The sequence below is a fragment of the Balaenoptera musculus genome, chromosome 14 (genome assembly GCF_009873245.2).
Source record: "Balaenoptera musculus isolate JJ_BM4_2016_0621 chromosome 14, mBalMus1.pri.v3, whole genome shotgun sequence".
In the NCBI taxonomy this organism is placed as follows: Eukaryota; Metazoa; Chordata; class Mammalia; order Artiodactyla; family Balaenopteridae; genus Balaenoptera; species Balaenoptera musculus.
In genome coordinates, this window is record NC_045798.1 from 17,295,722 (window position 1) to 17,315,972 (window position 20,251).

At 52.1% G+C, this 20,251-nt stretch overlaps 1 protein-coding gene across 1 annotated transcript; it reads left to right on the top strand.

The window, feature by feature from the left end:
- The first annotated feature begins 59 nt into the window (after positions 1-59).
- ACADS (acyl-CoA dehydrogenase short chain) lies at positions 60-15,149 on the top strand. The gene is made up of 10 exons (XM_036823904.1): positions 60-209; positions 1,271-1,434; positions 11,899-12,048; positions 12,289-12,400; positions 12,828-12,979; positions 13,251-13,421; positions 13,505-13,642; positions 13,813-13,908; positions 14,117-14,173; positions 14,337-15,149. Exons 1-10 carry the CDS (start codon positions 164-166, stop codon positions 14,487-14,489), a joined length of 1,239 nt encoding a protein of 412 aa, XP_036679799.1. The 5' UTR covers positions 60-163; the 3' UTR covers positions 14,490-15,149.
- Positions 15,150-20,251: the final 5,102 nt, after the last annotated feature.

The window sequence follows — 20,251 nt, forward strand, 5'->3', positions numbered from 1 at the left end:
GGGCTCAGGAGGACCCGAGGCAGGCCCCGCCCCCGGAGCGCGAGCGCGCGCCGGCCCCGCCCCCCCGACCCGCGCCGGTCCCGCCCCCCGCAGCCCGGAACCCGCGCTCGCGGCCCGAGGTCGCCGGGAAGAAACCCGGTACAGTCACCGGTCTCCGTCCTCCATGGCCGCCGCGCTGCTCGCCCGGGCCTGCGGCCCCGTCCGCGGAGGTGAGTGCGCTCCGGTCCGGGGCGGGCCGGGCGGGCGTGGGTCCCGGAGGCCGATTCTCGCCTGACGCAGGCGGGCTGGCGGTGCCCCTCCGGCAACGCGCGGCCTTTGCCCCAGTTGGGCTGCTCCTTGCGCCTGCGTGGCCCCGCCACCTGCTCTGACCCCCCCACTCCCAGCCCAGTTTTCACCGCTACACCCACATTCCCCTCCCTTCATTGCACCTTCAGCGGAGGTTCAGGGTGCGCTATTCCTCGGGAGCCAGCCCTGGGATTGAACCCAGACTGTGCTTCTGTGACCTTGGGCCCCTGTCAGCCTCAGCCGGCCCTTGTGTAAAATGACCACAGTAATACTGTTGTTCTCATAGAGTTGTTATAAGGATTAAATCACAGGTGCTTGGCATATTACAGGTGCTCAGTATTAGCGCTTGTGGCTGATTGCATACAGTACCTTTCCCATCTTCTCATTTCTCTCCAGCTGTAGCAGCAGTGACACCTGTAGCCAGGGCTTCCTTTGCCTGGTCAAGACCCACTCACCCTGAATAATAATAAAGGGGACGCTCTTTGAGAGCTGTCTCTGCCAGGCCCCGTGCTAAGTGCTGCAGTCAGTATCTCATCCTCCCAGCCCGGGAGCTGAGTACTGCTGTCCTCCACATTTAGAGAAACCTGTGAAGTTAGGATCCCCGCCTGAGGTCACAGAGCTGTGCTCTTACTATTATTGGTGTAATACTGGTGATTGAGTGGGATCGTTGTACAAAGTATTTAACAAGCATTCAGTGGGATTCCCAACAGCAGCGCTATCAACATTTTGGGCCTTTAATTTTTTGTCGTGGTATCTGTCCTGTACAATGTTTAGCAGTATTCCTGGCCTCTACCCACTCCATACCACCCTTTGGTTGAGACAACCAAAAATGTCTCCAGACATTGCCAGATGTCCCTTGGGGGACAAAACCATCCGTGGTGGAGAACCACCCAGTTAGTGGATCACTACTATTATTATTATTATTACTACTACGCAAGACCTCTTACATTCCCCTTCCACTGACTACTCTTCTTCTCGTTGGCAGCTCTCCGGCCTCGGGACTGGCGTTGCTTACATACCATCTACCAGTCTGTGGAACTGCCCGAGACACACCAGATGCTTCGTCAGACGTGCCGGGACTTTGCTGAGAAGGAGCTCTTTCCCATCGCGGCCCAGGTGGACAAGGAACATCGCTTCCCGGCGGCTCAGGTGAGAGTTTTAAGAGTACAGGTGCCATCAGCTCCAGGATGACTGGTGACAGTGACAGCCAGGGGCACTGGGACTGCAATCAAGGAACCCTAAGTGGGGGGGGGGGTGTTCCTGGGACCCAGAAAATGCCCTGGATGTTTCCCTTGTCCAGCATGAGGCCTATAGCCAGGATGTAACTTCTGGAATAACAGTAATAATGGTGGATGGTTGATATGCTTACTACGTACTGGGTGTTGTGTTGATAGTAATAGTTAACGCTTATACAATGCTGACCATGTGCTGGACATTGTCCTGAGTTCTGATGGGTTAGCTCATCTGTTTCTTTTCTTTTTTTTTTTTTTTTGGCCGCACCACGCGGCATGCGGGATCTTAGCTCCCCGACCAGGGAGAGAACCCGTGCCCCCCTGTGGTGGAAGCTCGGATTCTTAACCGCTGGACCTCCAGAGAAGTCCCTAGCTTATCTGTTTCTTAAAACTGTCCTATGAGATGAAGGTGCCATTATTACATACCCTTTTGTACAGTTGATGAAACTCAGATTGATGAGAGGATTAAATAATGTGCCCAAGGTCATGGAGCTAATGAGTTACAGAGCTGAAGTTTGAACCCAAGTCTGTATTCTGCCAGCTGCTGAGGTCCCAGTCAGTGCCCTCCTGCCCGTGCCATTGCATCACTCCGTCTGTAATGACAAGTTTGAGATGTTTCTGCTGTCTCCATCCCCTGGCTTGGCAAGATGTCTGGCACACAGTATACTCAATAGATATTTGTTGAGTACATAACTTGTGAAAGAGCCAGTCTTACTGGCCTCTTCTCCACGCCTGTTTTCCATTCTGAGGAATTCAGGAGTTGTGATCACCATTAACATGCCTCATAGGCTCTGGGGCCACTTTTCCAGCTTAGTGAATGTTGTGTGTTCACAATGTATCGGGCACTGTGCCTGGACTGTGGGAATACCCAAGGAGCTCAAAGTGGGGTAGGCAAGTGGCATTCTGAGCACCAAAATTAGTTGGGTAACGTTTAGGTGTTAAGCATTGAAATCATGTCATCTCATTTAGTCCTGAGGACATCCCCAGCTGCACGTCTAATCTCCATTTGGCTTCCTGGAATGCTTACAAGGACTGTGGGAGATCACATATGTCAAGTTCATGGTGCCTGGTACTTGAAAACCAGAAGCTATTAATACTATTATTATTTTTATTACAGTTGAGAAAATTGAGGCACAGAGAGGTGAAGTGATTTTCCAAGGCATACTGTCTATGGACCGGTAGACCTGGTGTGACTGGCTCCAAAACCCTACTCCATCCACTAGCCACGTGCTTGTCCCAGAAGCCCAGCTGGGAAGCCCTGTTCTAATCGGGAATATTATCGTCAAAGGCCTAAACTACCCCTGTATCCTCCATACCGCCACACTCTGGTGCTGCCCTCAGAGCAGTTGTCCAAGACATGGCTGTATATTGGGGCTTTTCTGGCCAAATGACAGACCACTTGATTTATTTTTCCTATATTCCCTCAAATTATAATACTTATTATATTACAGACATAGACTTGCTTTGTGCAAGAAAGCTGGCAGTAGAAACAGGCTTTCTACCAACCAACTCTTCACCAGTCCTCTGGCTTTGTAATCTCTTACTTGCTTTATAGGGCAGGGAAGTTTGCAGATTAATCCTGCCACTAAATAGTGGCAGAAATGGATGTGGAAGGAAGAGATCAAAAGCATCAGCCTCCGTCCTTCTGGCACATTCTGGCACCCGGAGGCTGCTCAGTCCAGACTTGCTGAATGCATGACCTAGCTCAGAGTAGTGATAGCATTTATTTGGTTTTATCTTGGACAGGTGTTTTCATATCTGTAATCTGATTAGGTTATCAGGAGTCCTGCTATTATTTCCTTTGTCTAGAGGATGTAGGAGCAGTTGTAGGAATTGCCTGAGGTCATAGAGCTCAGGGAGAAATAGATCTTCTGATCTTGCCCCTGCCCCACACAAACTGGACTCTGTCGTTTTGGTGGCTGATGGGATGCAGAGGTTGCTCAATGTTTCCCTTCGCTAAGGATTGAAGCAGGTTGGCTTTTTGCTTTTATCACTCTCTGTTACTGTGGGTAGTGCTCAGCTCCGCCCATTACAGAAGGGAATCCAGGGCTTAAACAGGCAGAAGGATCAAAGCAGTAGACACAGGGATAATAGGGCAGGTTGCAAAATTAAAAATAATACCACTAGTGTTTTATTTTTTAATTTTTATTTTGTTTTAAACATCTTTATTAGAGTATAATTGCTTTACAATGGTGTGTTAGTTTCTGCTTTATAACAAAGTGAATCAGCTATACATATACATATATCCCCATATCTCCTCCCTCTTGCGTCTCCCTCCCTCCCACCCTCCCTATCCCACCCCTCTAGGTGGTCACAAAGCACCGAGCTGATCTCCCTGTGCTGTGTGTCCACTAGTGTTTTAAAATGACGATAGTAATAATAACAGGAGTAACTATCATTTGGGGGTTACTGTATTCCAGGTACTTATCCATTAAATCTTCAACAAAACACCCTGAGGCAGTTACTTCATTGATCTCCAGTCTTCAGATGAGGAAACTGAAGCCAGGGGTTACATTTCTTGGTCAGCAATCACACAGCTGGGATTGGAGGAGCCAGATGTAGACTCTGAGCTCCCCCCCGCCAACCCCAGCCTACAGGAGATGCTTAGTTAGTGATTTCTTTCTTTCTTTTTTTTTCTTCTTTTTAAAAATTTATTTATTTACTTTGGCTGCACCGGGTCTTAGTTGCGGCATTTGGGATCTTTTAGTTGCGGCATGCATGCGGATCTAGTTCTCCGACCAGGGATCGACCCGGGCCCCCTGCATTGGGAGTGCGGAGTCCTACCCACTGGACCACCAGGGAAGTCCCTAGTTAGTGATTTCTAATATTTTTTTCCTGAAGAATTTTTTTCCCCCAAGAAAAGTGGATTTACTGGGGAAGAGTCAAGGGGAGAAGAATTGAGAGGTGGGTAGGCCACGAAGGAGGTGGAAGGCTAGTGCCAGTTTCTGCTCACTTGGCTTGTTTTGTAATCTAAGCGGAACTTTACTCTTTCTGTGTCCAAACCTAACCCCTGCCCCCGAGGAAAAAAAAAAAAAAAAGAAACAGTTATGAATTTATAATGCTATTATGTTATAAAGGGAAAGAGGAAATAGAATGGTGTTTCCAAACCAGCTTTGGACTCCGGAACCTGGAAATGTATATGTGCATTTTTTTTTTTTTTTGGCTGCACTGAGCATCTTGTGGGATCTTAGTTCCCTGACCAGGGATGGAACCTGGGCCCCTGCAGTGGAAGCGTGGAGTCCTAACCACTGGGCTGCCAGGGAAGTCCCTATATGTGCATATTTATATGTATGAAACTGAACCCAGTTTCTTTTCCTTCACTCAGTGAATGTTTATTGAGTAACTTTTTTTTTTAATTCATTAATTTTATTTTATTTATTTATTTTGGCTGCGTTGGGTTTTCGTTGCTGCGTGTGGGCCTTTCTCTGGTTGCGGTGAGTGGGGGCCACTCTTCGTTTGCTGTGCTCAGGTTTCTCATTGCGGTGGCTTCTCGTGGAGCACGGGCTCTAGGCGTGTGGGCTTCAGTAGTTGTGGCACACGGGCTTCAGTAGTTGTGGCACACGGGCTCAGTAGTTGTGGCTCGCGGGCTCTAGAGCACAGGCTCAGTAGTTGTGGCGCACGGGCTTAGTTGCTCCGTGGCATGTGGGATCTTCCCGGACCAGGGCTGGAACCTGTGTCCCCTGCATCGGTAGGCGGATTCTTAACCACTGTGCCGCCAGGGAAGTCCCTTATTGAGTAACTTTAATATATCAGGTGCAAAACGTGCTCTTCGTCCTCTTGCCCTGTCTCAGATGATAGTTAACCACATAGAAACCTCTCAAATCATAGTCCATTTTTCTTCTTCCTCATGTGCACAGACTTCTGTGAATTCCACCCCGGGAGTGTCCCCTGAATGGCACCGCCTCTCACCTCTCCCGGCAAGCATTCATCTCTCTGTGTTTCAGGAGCGTTCGTTCATAATCCCTAATTCTCTGGGTGTGCTTGTCATGTGATGGTGTGTATCCTATGTCGCAGTTATTTCCCACAGTTGCCTCCCTGAAGGCCGGGATTGGTCTTGTTTACACCCCTACCTCCTCGCCCTCCGTAAGTGCTTGGCATTCAGCAGATGTTTGCTGAACTTTATGGACTTGAATTTTATGGTTAAGTCATCCTGAATGTCCTTATTGTCCCAGCACTTAGCACACACTGACCCAGTGCGGGAACTGCGGAGGTGGCTCCCGCGGCCCCTTCCCCTTGAATAAAGCAACAAATTTTCAACAAGTTAGGGAATTTGATTCTCTAAAAGGAGTCCGGGACTTCCCTGGTGGGAAGTCCCAGACTCCCTGGGACTTTGTCCCAGGACAAATTTGATTTTTTAAATATGTGAGCTTTAGAAGTGACTTAAAAGCACTATTTTTATGTGAAGTGCCCTCTAAACGTGTCCCAAATATGAAGGCAGCAGGTGCTGAAGGCTCACTCTGCTAGGAAAGGGGTCCTTCTCTTTCTCACATTTTCTCTTGGGAGTTTGGAGACCACCAGGCTTGGCCCAGTCAGGGATGCAGATCGGACTCCCGGTTCACAGACACAGGGGACCGAGAGTAACCACCGTGGGTAGCAGCTCTGAGGGGTTCCCCTTGAGGTCGCTCTGAAGGTCAGGCTGCTAGAGGAAAATATTAGGGAGCCTGGCAGCTGTTAGCCAGTTACCATCAGCATACTTAGATCAGAAATGATTTATACAACTGAACATATGGTCTTTTTGTGTGTGTGTGCTGCTGCTTTTTATTTTGTTTTTGATTTCTTTTTTTTAATATAAGTTTATTTATTTATTTATTCATTTTTGGCTGCATTGGGTCTTCATTGCTGCGCGCGGGCTTTCTCTAGTTGCAGCGAGCGGGGACTACTCTTCGTTGCGGTGCACGGGCTTCTCATTGCGGTGGCTTCTCTTGTTGCGGAGCACGGGCTCTAGGCGCGCGGGCTCCAGTAGTTGTGGCTCGCGGGCTCTAGAGTACAGGCTCAGTAGTTGTGGCGCATGGGCTTAGTTGCTCTGCGGCACATGGGATCTTCTTCCTGGACCAGGGCTCAAACCCATGTTTCCTGAATTGGCAGGTGGATTCTTAACCCCTGCTCCACCAGGGAAATCCCTGATTTCTTCTTCTTTTTGATTGTACTGTCTTTTCTCTCCATTGCCGTTGTCTCCAATTTTTTTTTTTTTTTTTTTTTTTTTTTGTGGCCACGCCATGCGGCATGTGGGATTTTAGTTCCCCAACCAGGAATCCAACCTGTGGCCCCTGCAGTGGAAGCATGGAGTCTTAACCACTGGACCGCCAGGGAAGTCCGTGTCTCCAGTTTTTTTCTAGAATGTTCCTGCAGCTGGCCATGGCATATTGCCAGAAATCTCAAGATATACTTCAGAATGAGAAAGGTTGGGGGAAACAGCATGCTAGTGAAGTCGCTTGGGTGCAGTCATTGTGAACTCCTACAGCTTTTTATTCAGACAGAGAGAACTGTCAGGAGAGCCAGGGGGCAGCGGTGTGGTGTAGAGAGACCAGTGCCAGGAGTTCTGGCTTCCCCATCCAGGTGTCCCGGGAGTGGCAGCATCTGCACGTGAGCCCCCTTCCGTAACAGGAAAATGGGGTAGTCCTTGTCCTGCCTACACTCCGTCTGGGAATTTTGGTTCCCATTCTGTTTCTTGGGGTGAAATGGCATCATGGTGTGATCGGCTGATCTGTCGTTTATCCCAGGGTTGTGTACTGGAGATAGAGGCTGAAGAGGGGGTGGGTCTTAGTGTCCAGGGAAGCTGGGTGGTGTGTGTAAGGTGAGACAATTGGGGCTTTTTTTTTTTTATATATAAATTTATTTATTTATTTTTGGCTGTGTTTGGTCTTCATTGCTGCGCACTGGCTTTCTCTAGTTGTGGCGAGAGGGGGCTACTCGTTGTTGCGGTGCGTGGGCTTCTCATTGCGGTGGCTTCTCTTGTTGTGGAGCACGGGCTGTAGGCGCGCGGGCTTCAGTAGTTGTGGCACACGAACTCAGTGGTTGTGGCTCATGGGCTTAGCTGTTCCGCGGCATGTGGTATCTTCCCGGCCCAGGGCTTGAACCTGTGTCCCCTGCATTGGCAGGTGGATTCTTAACCACCGCGCCACCAGGGAAGTCCGGGGCGTTTTTTTTTTAACTCAGTCTCTTTTGCTCTTTGGCCAGAGAAAGCCCTTCAGCGGGGTTCCTGTCCAGGCCTGAGCATGAATCTTGGGGACCCTGTGTATTTCTGGCACCTGGTAGAATACGACCCTGGCTCCTGACCCAGCACAGGCATTCCCCATAAAACACCATTCCACCCTGGAATAGGTTTGTTGCAGGCCCTAAGTGTAGGTTCAGAAGGGGCTCTGGGACTTCCCTGGCGGTCCAGTGGTTAAGACTCTGCGCTTCCAGTGCAGGGGCATGGGTTCGATCCCTGGTCAGGGGACGAAGATCCCACATTCTGTGAGTGCAGCCAAAAAACAAAAATAATTAAAAAAAAAAAAAAAGAAAGGGGCTCTGTTCTGAGGCCACGCTCGTGCTGGCACAGGGCTTTGTGAGTCTCCGGGTCCTGTTCAGAGACAACGCTGCCTAAACCACTGTCTCCTGTCCACGCCCACCCCCTCCTTGATTCCTACCGGCTGCAATGATGTAGCTTCTCTGAGCAGCATCGCCCCCGCTGGCCCCAGGTGCGCGGTGACCACAGAATTTTTTTAAGCGATTCTTGAAATGACACATCCCTGGGAGCTCTGAGTCCCATTTATCACTGTGTACTAGCTTCCCGTTGCTGTTGTAACAAATTACCACAGACTCAGTGGCTTAGAATAGTACACATTTAGTATCTGACAGTTCCTGGAGGGCAGAAATCCAAAGTGGGTCTCTCTGGGCTTAAAATCAAGGTGTGGGCAGGCCTGCGTCCCTTCCGGTGGCGCTAGGGGAGAATCATGCCCTTGCCTTTCCCAGCTTCTGGTGGCCGCCTGCATTCCTTGGCTCGTGACCCACACCCCTCCAGCCAGCATCCCGGTCACTCCAGCCTCTGCTTTCATTGTCCCATCTCCTTCTCTGCCCCTCCTGTCTCCCTCTTTCCCTTACAAGGACCCTGCGATGACATTAGCCCCCCTGGATCATCTAGGGCAGCCCCCTCACGATCCTTCACTTAATCTCACCTGCAGAGTCCCTTTTGCCACGTGAGGAAACATATTCACAGGTCCTGGGGATTAGGACGTGCTCGTCTTTGGGGGGCTGTCATTCTGCCTCCCACGCACTGGCCGTCTCCTCCCCTGTGTTACACGGGAGACCCTGAGCACGGTCAGGCCCATCCCAAGCTTAGAGTCTTACAAGAGTTTCCCATGGGAACAACTCAAGGCAGAATCAAACAAGCAGTTTCATAGAGGGACACAAATCATTATGGAAGTTCAGCAGATTCACCAGTGCCCCTCCTCCCAGACATCACTGTCAAGACAAGAACTCATCAGTCACTTAATGATAATAAATGCTGTTCACTTGCTCATCATTGCTAATTCTTAGAGAACTGCCCATCAAAACTACAATGAGGCACCACCTCACACCGGTCAGAATGGCCATCATTAAGTCTACGAATAATAAATGCTGGAGAGCGTATGGAGAAAAGGGAACCCTCCTACACTGTTGGTGGGAATGTAAATTGGTGTAGTCACTATGGAGAACAGTATGGAGGTTCCTTAAAAAACTAAAAATAGAGCTACCATGTGATCCAGCAATCCCACTCCTGGGCTTATACCCAGACAAAAGTATAATTTGAAAAGATAGATGTACCTCTGTGTTCATAGCAGCACTATTTACAATAGCCAAGACATGGAAACAACCTAAATGTCCATCAACCAATGAATAGGTAAAGAAGATGTGGTACATATATACAATGGAATACTACTCAGCCATTAAAAAGAATGAAATGCCGTTTGCAGCAACATGGATGGACCTAGAGATTATCATACTAAGTGAAGTAAGTCAGAGAAAGACAAATACCATGTGATATCACTTATATGTGGAATCTAAAATACAACACACATGAAGCTATCTACAAAACAGAAACAGACTCACAGACGTAGTGAACAGACTTGTGGTTGCCAAGGGGAGGGAAGGATTGGGAGTTTGGAATTAGTAGATCCAAACTATTATATATAGGATGGATAAACAATAAGGTCCTATTGTATAGCACAGGAAACTATATTCAATATCCTGTGATAAACCATAATGGAAAAGAATATGAAAAAGACTATATAGATGTATAACGGAGTCACTTTGCTGTGTAGCAGAAATTAACACAACATTGTAAATCAGCTATACGTCAATAAAATTTTTTAAACAGTGCCATTCACCGATCACTCACCTCGTGCCAGGTACTGGGCTCAGCATTTTATATATATGTTGTCTCAGTCCTTGAAACAGTTCTATGAAGTAAGTACTATTTGGGGAAGGGGGGAATCAAACTTTTATAATCACAGAAGTAATACTAATTATAGACAAGTGAGAAAATATGGCAGACATTCTTACTGATTTGCTTCATTGAAGTCAGCATAGTCTAAGAACATGGTTACAGGAATCAAATGATATAAAATGATTTTCTTTCTATAAATTTATTTATTTATATTTTATTTTTGGCTGCGTTGTATCCTCATTGCTGCATGCAGGCTTTCTCTAGTTGCGGCGAGCGGGGGCTACTCTTCGTTGTGGTGCATGGGCTTCTCATTGTGGTGGCTTCTCTTGTTGTGGAGCACGGGCTCTAGGCATGTGGGCTTCAGTACTTGTGGCTCGCGGGCTCCAGAGCACAGGCTCAGTAGTTGTGACGCACGGGCTTATTTGCTCCACGGCATGTGGGATCTTCCTGGACCAGGGATTGAACCCGTGTCCCCTGCATTGGCAGGCGGATTCTTTTTTTTTTTTTCTTTTTTATATATTTATTTATTTATTTATTTTTGGCTGTGTTGGGTCTTCGTTGCTGTGCACAGGCTTTCTCTGGTTGCGGCGAGCGGGGGCTACTCTTCGTTGCGGTGCGCGGGCTTCTCATTGCGGTGGCTTCTCTTGTTGTGGAGCATGGGCTCTAGGCACACAGGCTTCAGTAGTTGCAGCACGTGGGCTCAGTAGTTGTGGCTCGTGGGCTCTAGAGCGCAGGCTCAGGAGTTGTGGCGCACTGGGCTTAGTTGCTCTGCAGCATGTGGGATCTTCCCAGACCAGGGCTCGAAGCCATGTCCCCTGCATTGGCAGGTGGATTCTTAACCACTGCGCCACCACGGAAGTCCTGAAATGATTTTCTAATGAAAAGCAGTGGTCCCTCTTCTACCCCAGCCTGCTCCCTAGAGGCCATTGGTTTTAGTTGTTTCGTCTCAAAGCTACGCAGGTTCTGTTGTGGTCCCTGTTTCCCAGGTGGGGAGCAGGCTGACAGAGGGTAAGGAATCTGTCCTAGGAACCTGCTGAAGGGTCTGAGCTGGTTGAGGTCCTGGGGTCAGTGCTGGGTTTCAGTCCCAGCCCCGCCACTTACAAGCTCCGCCCCGAACTGGTTGCTTCACCTCCCTGAGCTCTGGTTTCCTCACCTGTGACATGAGGTTGACTCAGCATTGTCCTCACAGAGCTTCGGCGAGACTCAAATTGAAGAGTACACATAAAGCATTTTTCAGCGTTGGGCACTGATAATTAACCATGACCACCACTGGTATTCCAAGTCAAAAATTCCAAGCTTCTTCCCCTTTATTCATTGTTTCACTGGCATTGGCATATAGCAGTGGACAAAACCGCACCGTCTCTGCCCTCGTGGTCACGGAGAAAGACCTTAATCAGAACAAGCACATGAATAGGTGTGAAATTACAGCTGCACAAGCACCACTAAGGAGAGGCACAGATGCCGCAGGAGCGTGTGATTGAAGGATTTGACTCAGTGGGGTCAGAGATGGCCATGCAGCAGAAGTGATGCTTGAGCTGAGCCCCAAGGACGGGAGGAGATAATAACTAGTTGATAAAGGGCATCACTGACAGGAAACAGCATGTGCAAAGACCCTGTGGTGGGGAGGGGAAGTGTGGTACGTGTAAGGGACTGAAAGAAGGTCTGTGTGGCACTGTGCTGCCCTGCTCTGCTCCTTACCTCAGAGGCCCCCAAAGCCTTCTTGTGCCTTCTGCCTGCTGACTGGTTGTGTCTGTAGACACAGGGTAGAGTTGGGGCGGAATTTGGGGACAGGACGGCTTGAATGAATGGTGCTGTCTTGCAGACTTAGCCTCGGGGGTCCCGGGGTAGGTGGATGTGGCCATGTGACCTGAGTTTCTGCAGGCACTGGCTCAGGGGCAGGAGAGTTGGGGTTGGAGAGGTTGGGCACCGTCCCCCGGCAGCTGCCCTTGCCATGACATCCTTCCCTGGGGCCAGGTGAAGAAGATGGGTGAGCTGGGGCTCATGGCCATGGATGTGCCCGAGGAGTTTGGTGGTGCCGGCCTCGATTACCTGGCCTACGCCATCGCCATGGAGGAGATCAGCAGGGGCTGCGCCTCCACTGGAGTCATCATGAGCGTCAACAACGTGAGTCTCGCACCTGGGCCCTGGATACACTGGTGGAGGGGAAGCTCCTGTGGGTGGGCAGGCCCTCTGCCACGCAGCCCCACATCTGGGGCACAGCCCGGCCTTGGCTCCCTGCCCCTGACCGCCTCTGGACCTGGTCCCTTGCGTGGGCCTCTGGAGAGAGGAGGCCTGGGGGTGGGTACGTGGGTGGGCAGGTTTCTGGGCTGGAAGGCCTCTGACCGCTCTGCACTGTCCCCCCAGTCCCTCTACTTGGGGCCCATCCTGAAGTTTGGCTCCAAGGAGCAGAAGAAGCAGTGGGTCACTCCTTTCACCAGCGGCGACAAAATTGGCTGCTTTGCCCTCAGTGAACCAGGTATCACCGTGGGACAGGGCCTGCCCCTGTCCCCTCCCCTCAGAATCGGGGTGACAGACTCAGGCTGGGGCCAGTGCTGAGCTGGGTCAGCTGCTCGTTGCCTCCTGGGGCAGGAGGGCAGGAGGGCAGGAGTGAGGGCCTGGGGTGGAGCTCTGGCTGCTGGGATCGCCACAGAGCTGGGGCTCGCCTCGGCTGAGCTGGGAGGGAGGGACTTGGGCCCTGGGGTCCCTTTGGCTTGAAGACACCCAGCTGTCACATCCCCCCCATCCCCACACCCCGAGAGCTGTGGGAGCCGGTGCGGCCCTCGGGCCTTCTCTCAGGAGCCAGACCCTGATCCCTTGGACCCGGGCCTGGCTCACCAGCCAGGGGTGAGGCTGGGTTCCGGGTGAGTTGGTGGCGGTGGACTCTGAGTCTGCGTGTGGGGCAGGGAACGGCAGCGACGCGGGGGCCGCCGCCACCACTGCCTGGGCGGACGGTGACTCGTGGGTCCTGAGTGGCACCAAAGCCTGGATCACCAACTCCTGGGAGGCCTCGGCCGCCGTGGTCTTCGCCAGCACGGACAGATCCTTGCAGAACAAGGTGGGGACCCCGAAGGGAGGGTCAGTGAGACGTTCAGAGTTTCTAGATCCAAATCTCCTTGGTCTGATGGAGCTGTTCTTGCTCTGGGGCACTTGCCGCTGTCCCTCTCCCTCCCTGGGCGGCGCCTTCCCCAGAGGAGCTGGCAGAGGGTGTCACCGAGAGGTCCTGAGGGAGGTGGAGGGAAGGGACAGGAGTCGGTGGCTGTGGTGGTTTGTGTGAGGGGCGTGGCCTCGAGCAGGTGAAAAAGTCACTGGGCGTGTCTGGCCTCCAGGGCATCAGTGCCTTCCTGGTTCCCATGCCAACGCCTGGGCTCACGCTAGGGAAGAAGGAAGACAAGCTGGGCATCCGGGCCTCATCCACTGCCAACCTCATCTTCGAGGACTGTCGCATCCCCAAGGACAACCTGCTGGGGGAGCCAGGGATGGGCTTCAAGATTGCCATGGTGAGCCCAGCCACGGGGGTGGGGTCCCTGGGGGAAGGCCCTGGGGCCCGGCTGGCCGGCCACTGACAGGGCGGTCCTCACAGCAAACCCTGGACATGGGCCGCATCGGCATCGCCTCCCAGGCCCTGGGCATCGCCCAGGCTGCCCTCGACTGTGCTGTGAACTACGCCGAGAACCGCACGGCCTTCGGGGCGCCCCTCACCAAGCTGCAGGTCATCCAGGTAATGAGGCACGATGCCGCGGAGGGAGAGAATTTTGGCCTTTCCCCTCTGCCTCCCAGATGGCTTTCACCTGCTTCCGTGTCCTCTGTCCTCCTACCTCCTGTCTTGCAGGGAGAGGGGAGGGAGGGCAAACACCGACTGCCTGCCGGGGTGGGACTGGGTTGTTGCAGTTCAAGTTGGCGGACATGGCCCTGGCCCTGGAGAGTGCCCGGCTGCTGACCTGGCGCGCTGCGGTGCTGAAGGATAACAAGAGGCCTTTCATCAAGGTGCCGTGGGGCTGGGGTCTCCCTGGGCACGGCCCAGAGCTTTGGTGGTGGAGGGACTGAGGGAAACATCTGGGCGGGGTCCTGGTTCCTCGGGCCCGTGGGTTTATTGCTACAAGGGGTGGCTCCCCCAGGCCCACCCTGCTGAGGGCCATGTGCTGGGCGCTCCCCCCAAGGTCGAGTTTCTGACGCCACCATCCCCTGTGGTTAGGAGGCGGCAATGGCCAAGCTGGCTGCTTCGGAGGCCGCAACTGCCATCACCCACCAGGTGAGTGTCCCTGGTGCCTGGGCGAGGGAGGTCCCAAGGGTTGAGTAGCAGCGAGTGTGCCGGCTGCCCTTCCCCTGGGTATTCCTTCGGTGTGGCTGATCCTGTCCTGTTTTTCCCCTCGAGTGGGGGTCTTCTCCTCCTGAGCCCCTGCTTTCCGCCTTAGGCCATGCAGATCCTGGGTGGCATGGGCTACGTGACAGAGATGCCAGCCGAGCGGCACTACCGTGACGCTCGCATCACTGAGATTTATGAAGGCACCAGTGAGATCCAGAGGCTGGTGATCGCCGGCCACCTGCTCAGGAGCTACCGGAGCTGAACCCTCGGTAGGGCCGAGAGTGCCCGCTGGGATCCAGGCTGGCCTGAGGACCAGGGGAAAGTGGGCAGGAGCCATGTGGCCTTCCCCCTGACTCCCAGTCAAGGCCTGTGGGGCAGAAGGGCGGGGGCCACGCCTCCTCTCGCCAGGGTCCCCAGACCCAGTCTTCTGGGTGGACCTGCCGCCCTCAGCTCTATCCGCCCCAGACTAAGCTGCCTGGGAGAAAGGAAAAGCGGGGCTGTGGTCTGAGGATGCCCGTCCTCAGCTCAGGTTCTTGGCTTTGTTCCCTCTCCACCACCGACTGTGCCTTACTCTCTTCATCTGGAGGCTGGGCCGTGGGAAGAGAGAAATTACCACTTGGGGACTCCCCATTTCTCTTCTGTGGGTCCTGGCGCTTAGCGTGAGACCCAGTGTCTACTCTTTCCTCTGAGGTCAGGGGTCTGGAGGAGTGGGGTGCGGTGGGGGCCGGAATGACCAGGCCTCAAAGCAGGAGTGGTGTTCTCTCAGGCCCTGTAGCCTCAGGGCTGGGTCATTGTGGAAGCTGCCCTGCGTCCCATTAACCTGTTCTTCGTAAAGTATAAATGAGTGCAGGTGGGTGGTCTGATTCGTGCTGTGGGATGATCACCTGTGGGAACTAAGTAATAAAGCATATCTGTCCCCTGACCCTCATGTCCTTGCTTGGGTGCTGCTGGGGAGGGAAAGATGGTGCTTTAATCTGCTCTCCTGCAAACCCCCCACTCTGTGTGAGTGTGAGAGAGTGTGTGTGTGTATGTGTGTGTGTGATTATGTGAAGCCGGCTGCAGCGGGAGGGTCCATTTCCACCCTGGGAGAGCTCCAGCATGAAGCAGGGTTGACGCAGTTCAGGAGAATAAGGGCTTGGGTGTCTAGGACTGCTGAGCAGGGAGGGCCAGCCAGGTTAGGGCCGCCGGCGGGCAGGCAGGTGAGTGAGTGCCAGCCTCAGGGCAGGAGGAAGGATGCCAGAGGGGCTGGGGGGAGAGGAGAGGGGAAGGAGCAAAGCTGAGGAAATGGAGACTTCGAAAGCGTCTGTTTTGCTTACTATCTGTTCACCGAGGGCCAGCACTGAGCCTGTAGTGAGAGGGTCCTGTATCAAATCCAACTCAGGTCCACTCGCCCGACATGCAGCAAAGCCAATCTGCTGACACCAGGTTGTGATGAAGGAACATACAGTGTTTATTGCAGGCCCCAAGCAATGGAGTGGAGACAAGCCTCAGATCCATTCCAGGTGGTCCTGGAGTTGGGGGTTTCTTAAGGGGAAGAACGGAGAGGCTGGGATTAATCATTTCTGTGATTAATGGTAGTTTCGGGAGTCAGGATGTCTCTGGTTTAGGATTCTCTGGCCGGGTGGCCCATGGCTCAGGGGTCTGTGAACTCATCTTGCCCTGGAGAAACACCCTGAGTTTGTGTGGTAATGGTATCTATGATAGCAGTTTTAGCACATTAACAATGTTATTGACAACAGCAGTTTGTAGTCATCTGACGCTGGTTGATTAGTGTTCATTTAGCACAGGATTGAGGCCAGAGGGTATAAGAAAGGGGATAAAGTTTTGGATAGAGATTAATCACCAGCTCAGCAAGGGAGCTGGTTTAAGGAGGACTCAGTTTGGGTCCTGGTGCTGCGGGGCTGGCTTTGGGCCGACGTGCCTCTGCGCGGGAGCCCATGCTGTTAACCGCCGTGGCGCTGTGTGGAGAGCGGAGCTGCTGGGGGAGAAACGGAACAGAGGGGTGAGGGCGGCGGGAAGAGCCCGCAGACAGTTTCAGAAGAGGTGCGGACAGCCCTCCGCAGAGCGGGAAGGGCCGGGAAGCTGACCTGCCACTGCTGTGAGGTGTCTGGAGGGAAGAGGCGCCGGGAACCTGACCAGTTGGAGACACCATCAAGTGGGCGCCCAACCGCGCGGGCTCTCGCCGCGCGCGGGTTCACGTGCAGGGGTGCGGGTGAGGGGCGCCGCGCGGCCGAGGGAGGCAGCCTCCAGCCCGCCCTCGCCCCGCGCCAGGGTCGGCCGAGCAAACACTCCCTCGCCAGCGGCTCTCCGGGCGCACACGCCTCCACGGGCCGCTGTTGGCGGGGCGGGCCCCCCAGCTCTGGGCACCTGGCCCAGGTGTGCGGGATGGAGGAGCCGGGCCCCGCGGGGCCGACAGGCGCAGCTGCGGCCCGCTTTCCCCCACTGCGCAGGCGGGCGGGGCGCGAGGGGTAACAGGAGAGGGATCCCGCTAACGACACGCAGAGACCGCTTCCCTGCCGCCCTGGGGCCTGGTGGTCTGCGCCGCCTCCTGCTCCGGGTAAGCAGCTAGCTCACACCTCTGCGGGGCCCTGGGCTCGGGTGCAAGCCGAGGGTGCGGGGAGCAGGCTGGGATTCAAGGCTTCTCCCCCGGAGCAGCCACGGTTGACCCATCCCACCTGGGAGGCAGGCGAAGGGCAGCCTCTCCCTGAGTCGCTGACCCCACGAACAGGGGCAGCAGCGTTCAGATGGCTTCACGACGCCTCCAGCGAGGTAGTCCTGGCTCCTGGCCCAGGTGAGAGTGAGGGGACAGGCACGTGGTTGAAGCTGTCTTTGGGCCTTTCCTCTAGGCAGTGGGGGATGGGGAGGGGGAGGGAGCTTTGAGGCTCAGAAGAGCCCGACCTGAGCCCCAATCCCAGGTTGGGACGCCAGGCTGGGAACCCAGCTCTCCTGCTCGGGACTCTGGCCCCTCCTGTCTTGGTCGGGCCAGTCTGCCGTACCTGTTGAAAAGCCTCTGGGCCTTGAAGGTCCAGGCGGCCAGCGAGAGCCACAGCGCTTCTCCAGGGCAAAGGGCTGGGCCATCAGAGCCAGCCCCAGCCGGGGAACAGGCCTGTTTCCCCAGCGGCTGCCCCAGCTGGACGTCTGCTTCTTAGATGGGGCTGGGAAGAACCTCAGCCTCAGGGTCATAGAGGGCCGTACTGTCCTCAGTTTCCGCTCAAGGTCCAGTCTGTGCGCTCCAGGTCTTCCAGATGCTCTCATGGGTTGGGGGTCTCCCTCTCCTGTCGGGGGCAGGAGGTGGGGAGAGTCAACCACCAACCCTTGGCTTTGACAGGGAGCAGGCCTTTCTTAGTTGAAGCTTCTCCAGCTCAGAACTGAATGCTGAACTCTGCCCTGGGTCCCCTTGAACTGGAACTATGCAGGTAGGTCGCAGACATCATGTCACTTTGTGCCCAGTGTGTGTTTCCTACGAATAAGGACAGTCACTTACACTCACTTACACATCAGGGGGACAGTTACCAAAGCTGGGAAGCTTAACCATGGTCTGCAGACCTCACTCACGACTTGCCAGTCCTCTCCATGCCCTTCATGGTGGTTTAAGGTCCAGGATCACACGCTGAATTTAGCTCAGGGGTCTCTTGTTTCTTTCATTCTAGGACGGTTTCTCAGACTGAATTTGTTTTTGGTGACATTGGCATTTTTAAAGTGTCCAGGCTGGTTAATTTTGTAGACTGTCCCTCTGTCCAGATTAGTCTGATGGTTTCTCTGTGATAAAATGCATGGTGTGTATTTTTGGGCGGTGATAGTGTAGTGAAGTCCCTATTTTATATCTGACTTCGACTATTAGTGTTTTATCTTGTTCTTAATTAAGATGAGGTTTATCGTCTTTCTAAAATACCAATTTTTGACTATTGACATTCAGTATTGTGGTTTTTAAATTAATTTGATAGTTTCCTTCTAATTTTTTTGGATTTAATTTGCTGTTTTTTTCCCCCCCAGCTTCCTGGGATGAATGTTCATTGGTTTTTTTCAGTCTTTTTTCTAAGGAATGAATTTAAAGTTATGCATTTCTCTCTAAGCATGGTTTTAGCTTCATTTCGTAAATTTCAATAGATTGTATTTTCATTATTACTAAGTTTTTTGAGTTCCATTATGCTTTCTCCTTTGACTTATCAGTTGTTTCAAAGAGTATTATTTTATTTATTTATTTTTGGGTGCATTGGGTCTTTGTTGCTGTGCACGGGCTTTTTCTAGTCGCAGTGAGCAGGGTCTACTCTTCGTTGTGGAGCGCAGGCTTCTCATTGTGGTGGCTTCTCTTGTTGCAGAGCATGGGCTCTAGGTGCGTGGGCTCAGTAGCTGTGGAATGTGGGCTCAGTAGCTGTGGAATGTGGGCTCAGTAGTTGTGGCTCGCGGGCTCTAGAGCGCAGGCTCAGTAGTTGTGGTGCACGGGCTTAGTTGCTCCGCGGCATGTGGGATCTTCCCGGACCAGGGCTCGAACCCGTGTCCCCTGCATTGGCGGGCAGATTCTTAACCACTGCGCCACCAGGGAAGTCCCGAAAGAGTATTATTTTATTAAGATGGGGTTTCTGCAGTATTTTTTGTTATTGATTTTTTAAAAAATAGTGGTAAGATACACATCACATAAAATTTACCATTTTAGATTGGCACAGCATTGTAAATCAACTATACTTCAATAACAAAAGTTACTAAAAAAAGATGAACTATCCTGTGCATGATGGCAAAGTGAGCTTTCTAAAATGCAAATCTGATCAGTACACCCCCATGTGCACTCTGAACTCCAATTTTAATAAATGACTTGCTCTTCTGCAAAAAAATAATAAATTACCATTTTAACCATTTTTCTTAAAAAAAAATGTACAATTCAGTGGCATTTAGTTCATGTACAGAGTTTGGTAACTATCACTGCTATCTAGTTCCTGAACATTCTCATCACCCCAGAAGGCAACTCCATACCCACCGCTATTGATTTTTCTTTTTCTTTTCTTCTTTTTTTTTTTTTTTTGGCCATGCTGTGGTGTGGCATGTGGGATCTTAGTTCCCCGACCAGGGATCGAACCTATGCTCCCTGTAGTGGGAGCGGATCCTTAACCACTGGACCGCGAGGGAGGTCCCCCAACTGCTATTGATTTTTGCCTTAATTGCACTGTAGTCTCAGAACATTTTCTGCATTATTTAAATTCTTTGAAATTTGTTGAGATTTGCATCATGGCCCCACGTCATTTTCTATAAAAACCGAATTTTTTTTTTAAAATTTTTATTTATTTATTATTTTTGGCTGTGTTGGGTCTTCGTTTCTGTGTGAGGGCTTTCTCCAGTTGTGGCGAGTGGGGGCCACTCTTCATCGTGGTGCGCGGGCCTCTCACTGTCATGGCCTCTCTTGTTGCAGAGCACAGGCTCCAGACGCACAGGCTCAGTAGTTGTGGCTCACGGGTCTAGTTGCTCTGCGGCATGTGGGATCCTCCCAGACCAGGCCTCGAACCCGTGTCCCCTGCATTGGCAGGCAGATTCTCAACCGTTGCGCCACCAGGGAAGCCCCCCCGAATATTTTTTAAGAGATTCTTTTTTCCCCATTGATACACATAGCTCTAGTTCATGTATTTTGATTGCTGTATGGTGTCCCATTGTATACATATACTATATTTAAGTAGTTTCCAGTTTTTCTCTTTATGAACCATGGTGCAGTGAACATTCTAGACTGTCTCTCCTTGTTCAAGTGTGAGATCTGAGCATTTAAATAGAAGTGGGCTTGTTGGCTTCAGGCTGTTTGTTGCTTCGGCTTTACAGATATTTGCCAGCTCTCCACCGTGGTTCCATCAGCACACAGCCTCCTAACGGGAGGAGTGTCCATCCCTTGGTACCATCAGACTTTACAATTTTTCTTCAAACTGATTGTGATTTTAACTTGCATCCCTGGTTGCTAGAGGAGTTGCCCATCTTTTCACTGTTTATTGGCCATTCTGGTTCCTGCTGTGAATTGCCATTTATGTCCTTTGTTTCTTCTATGGGTTA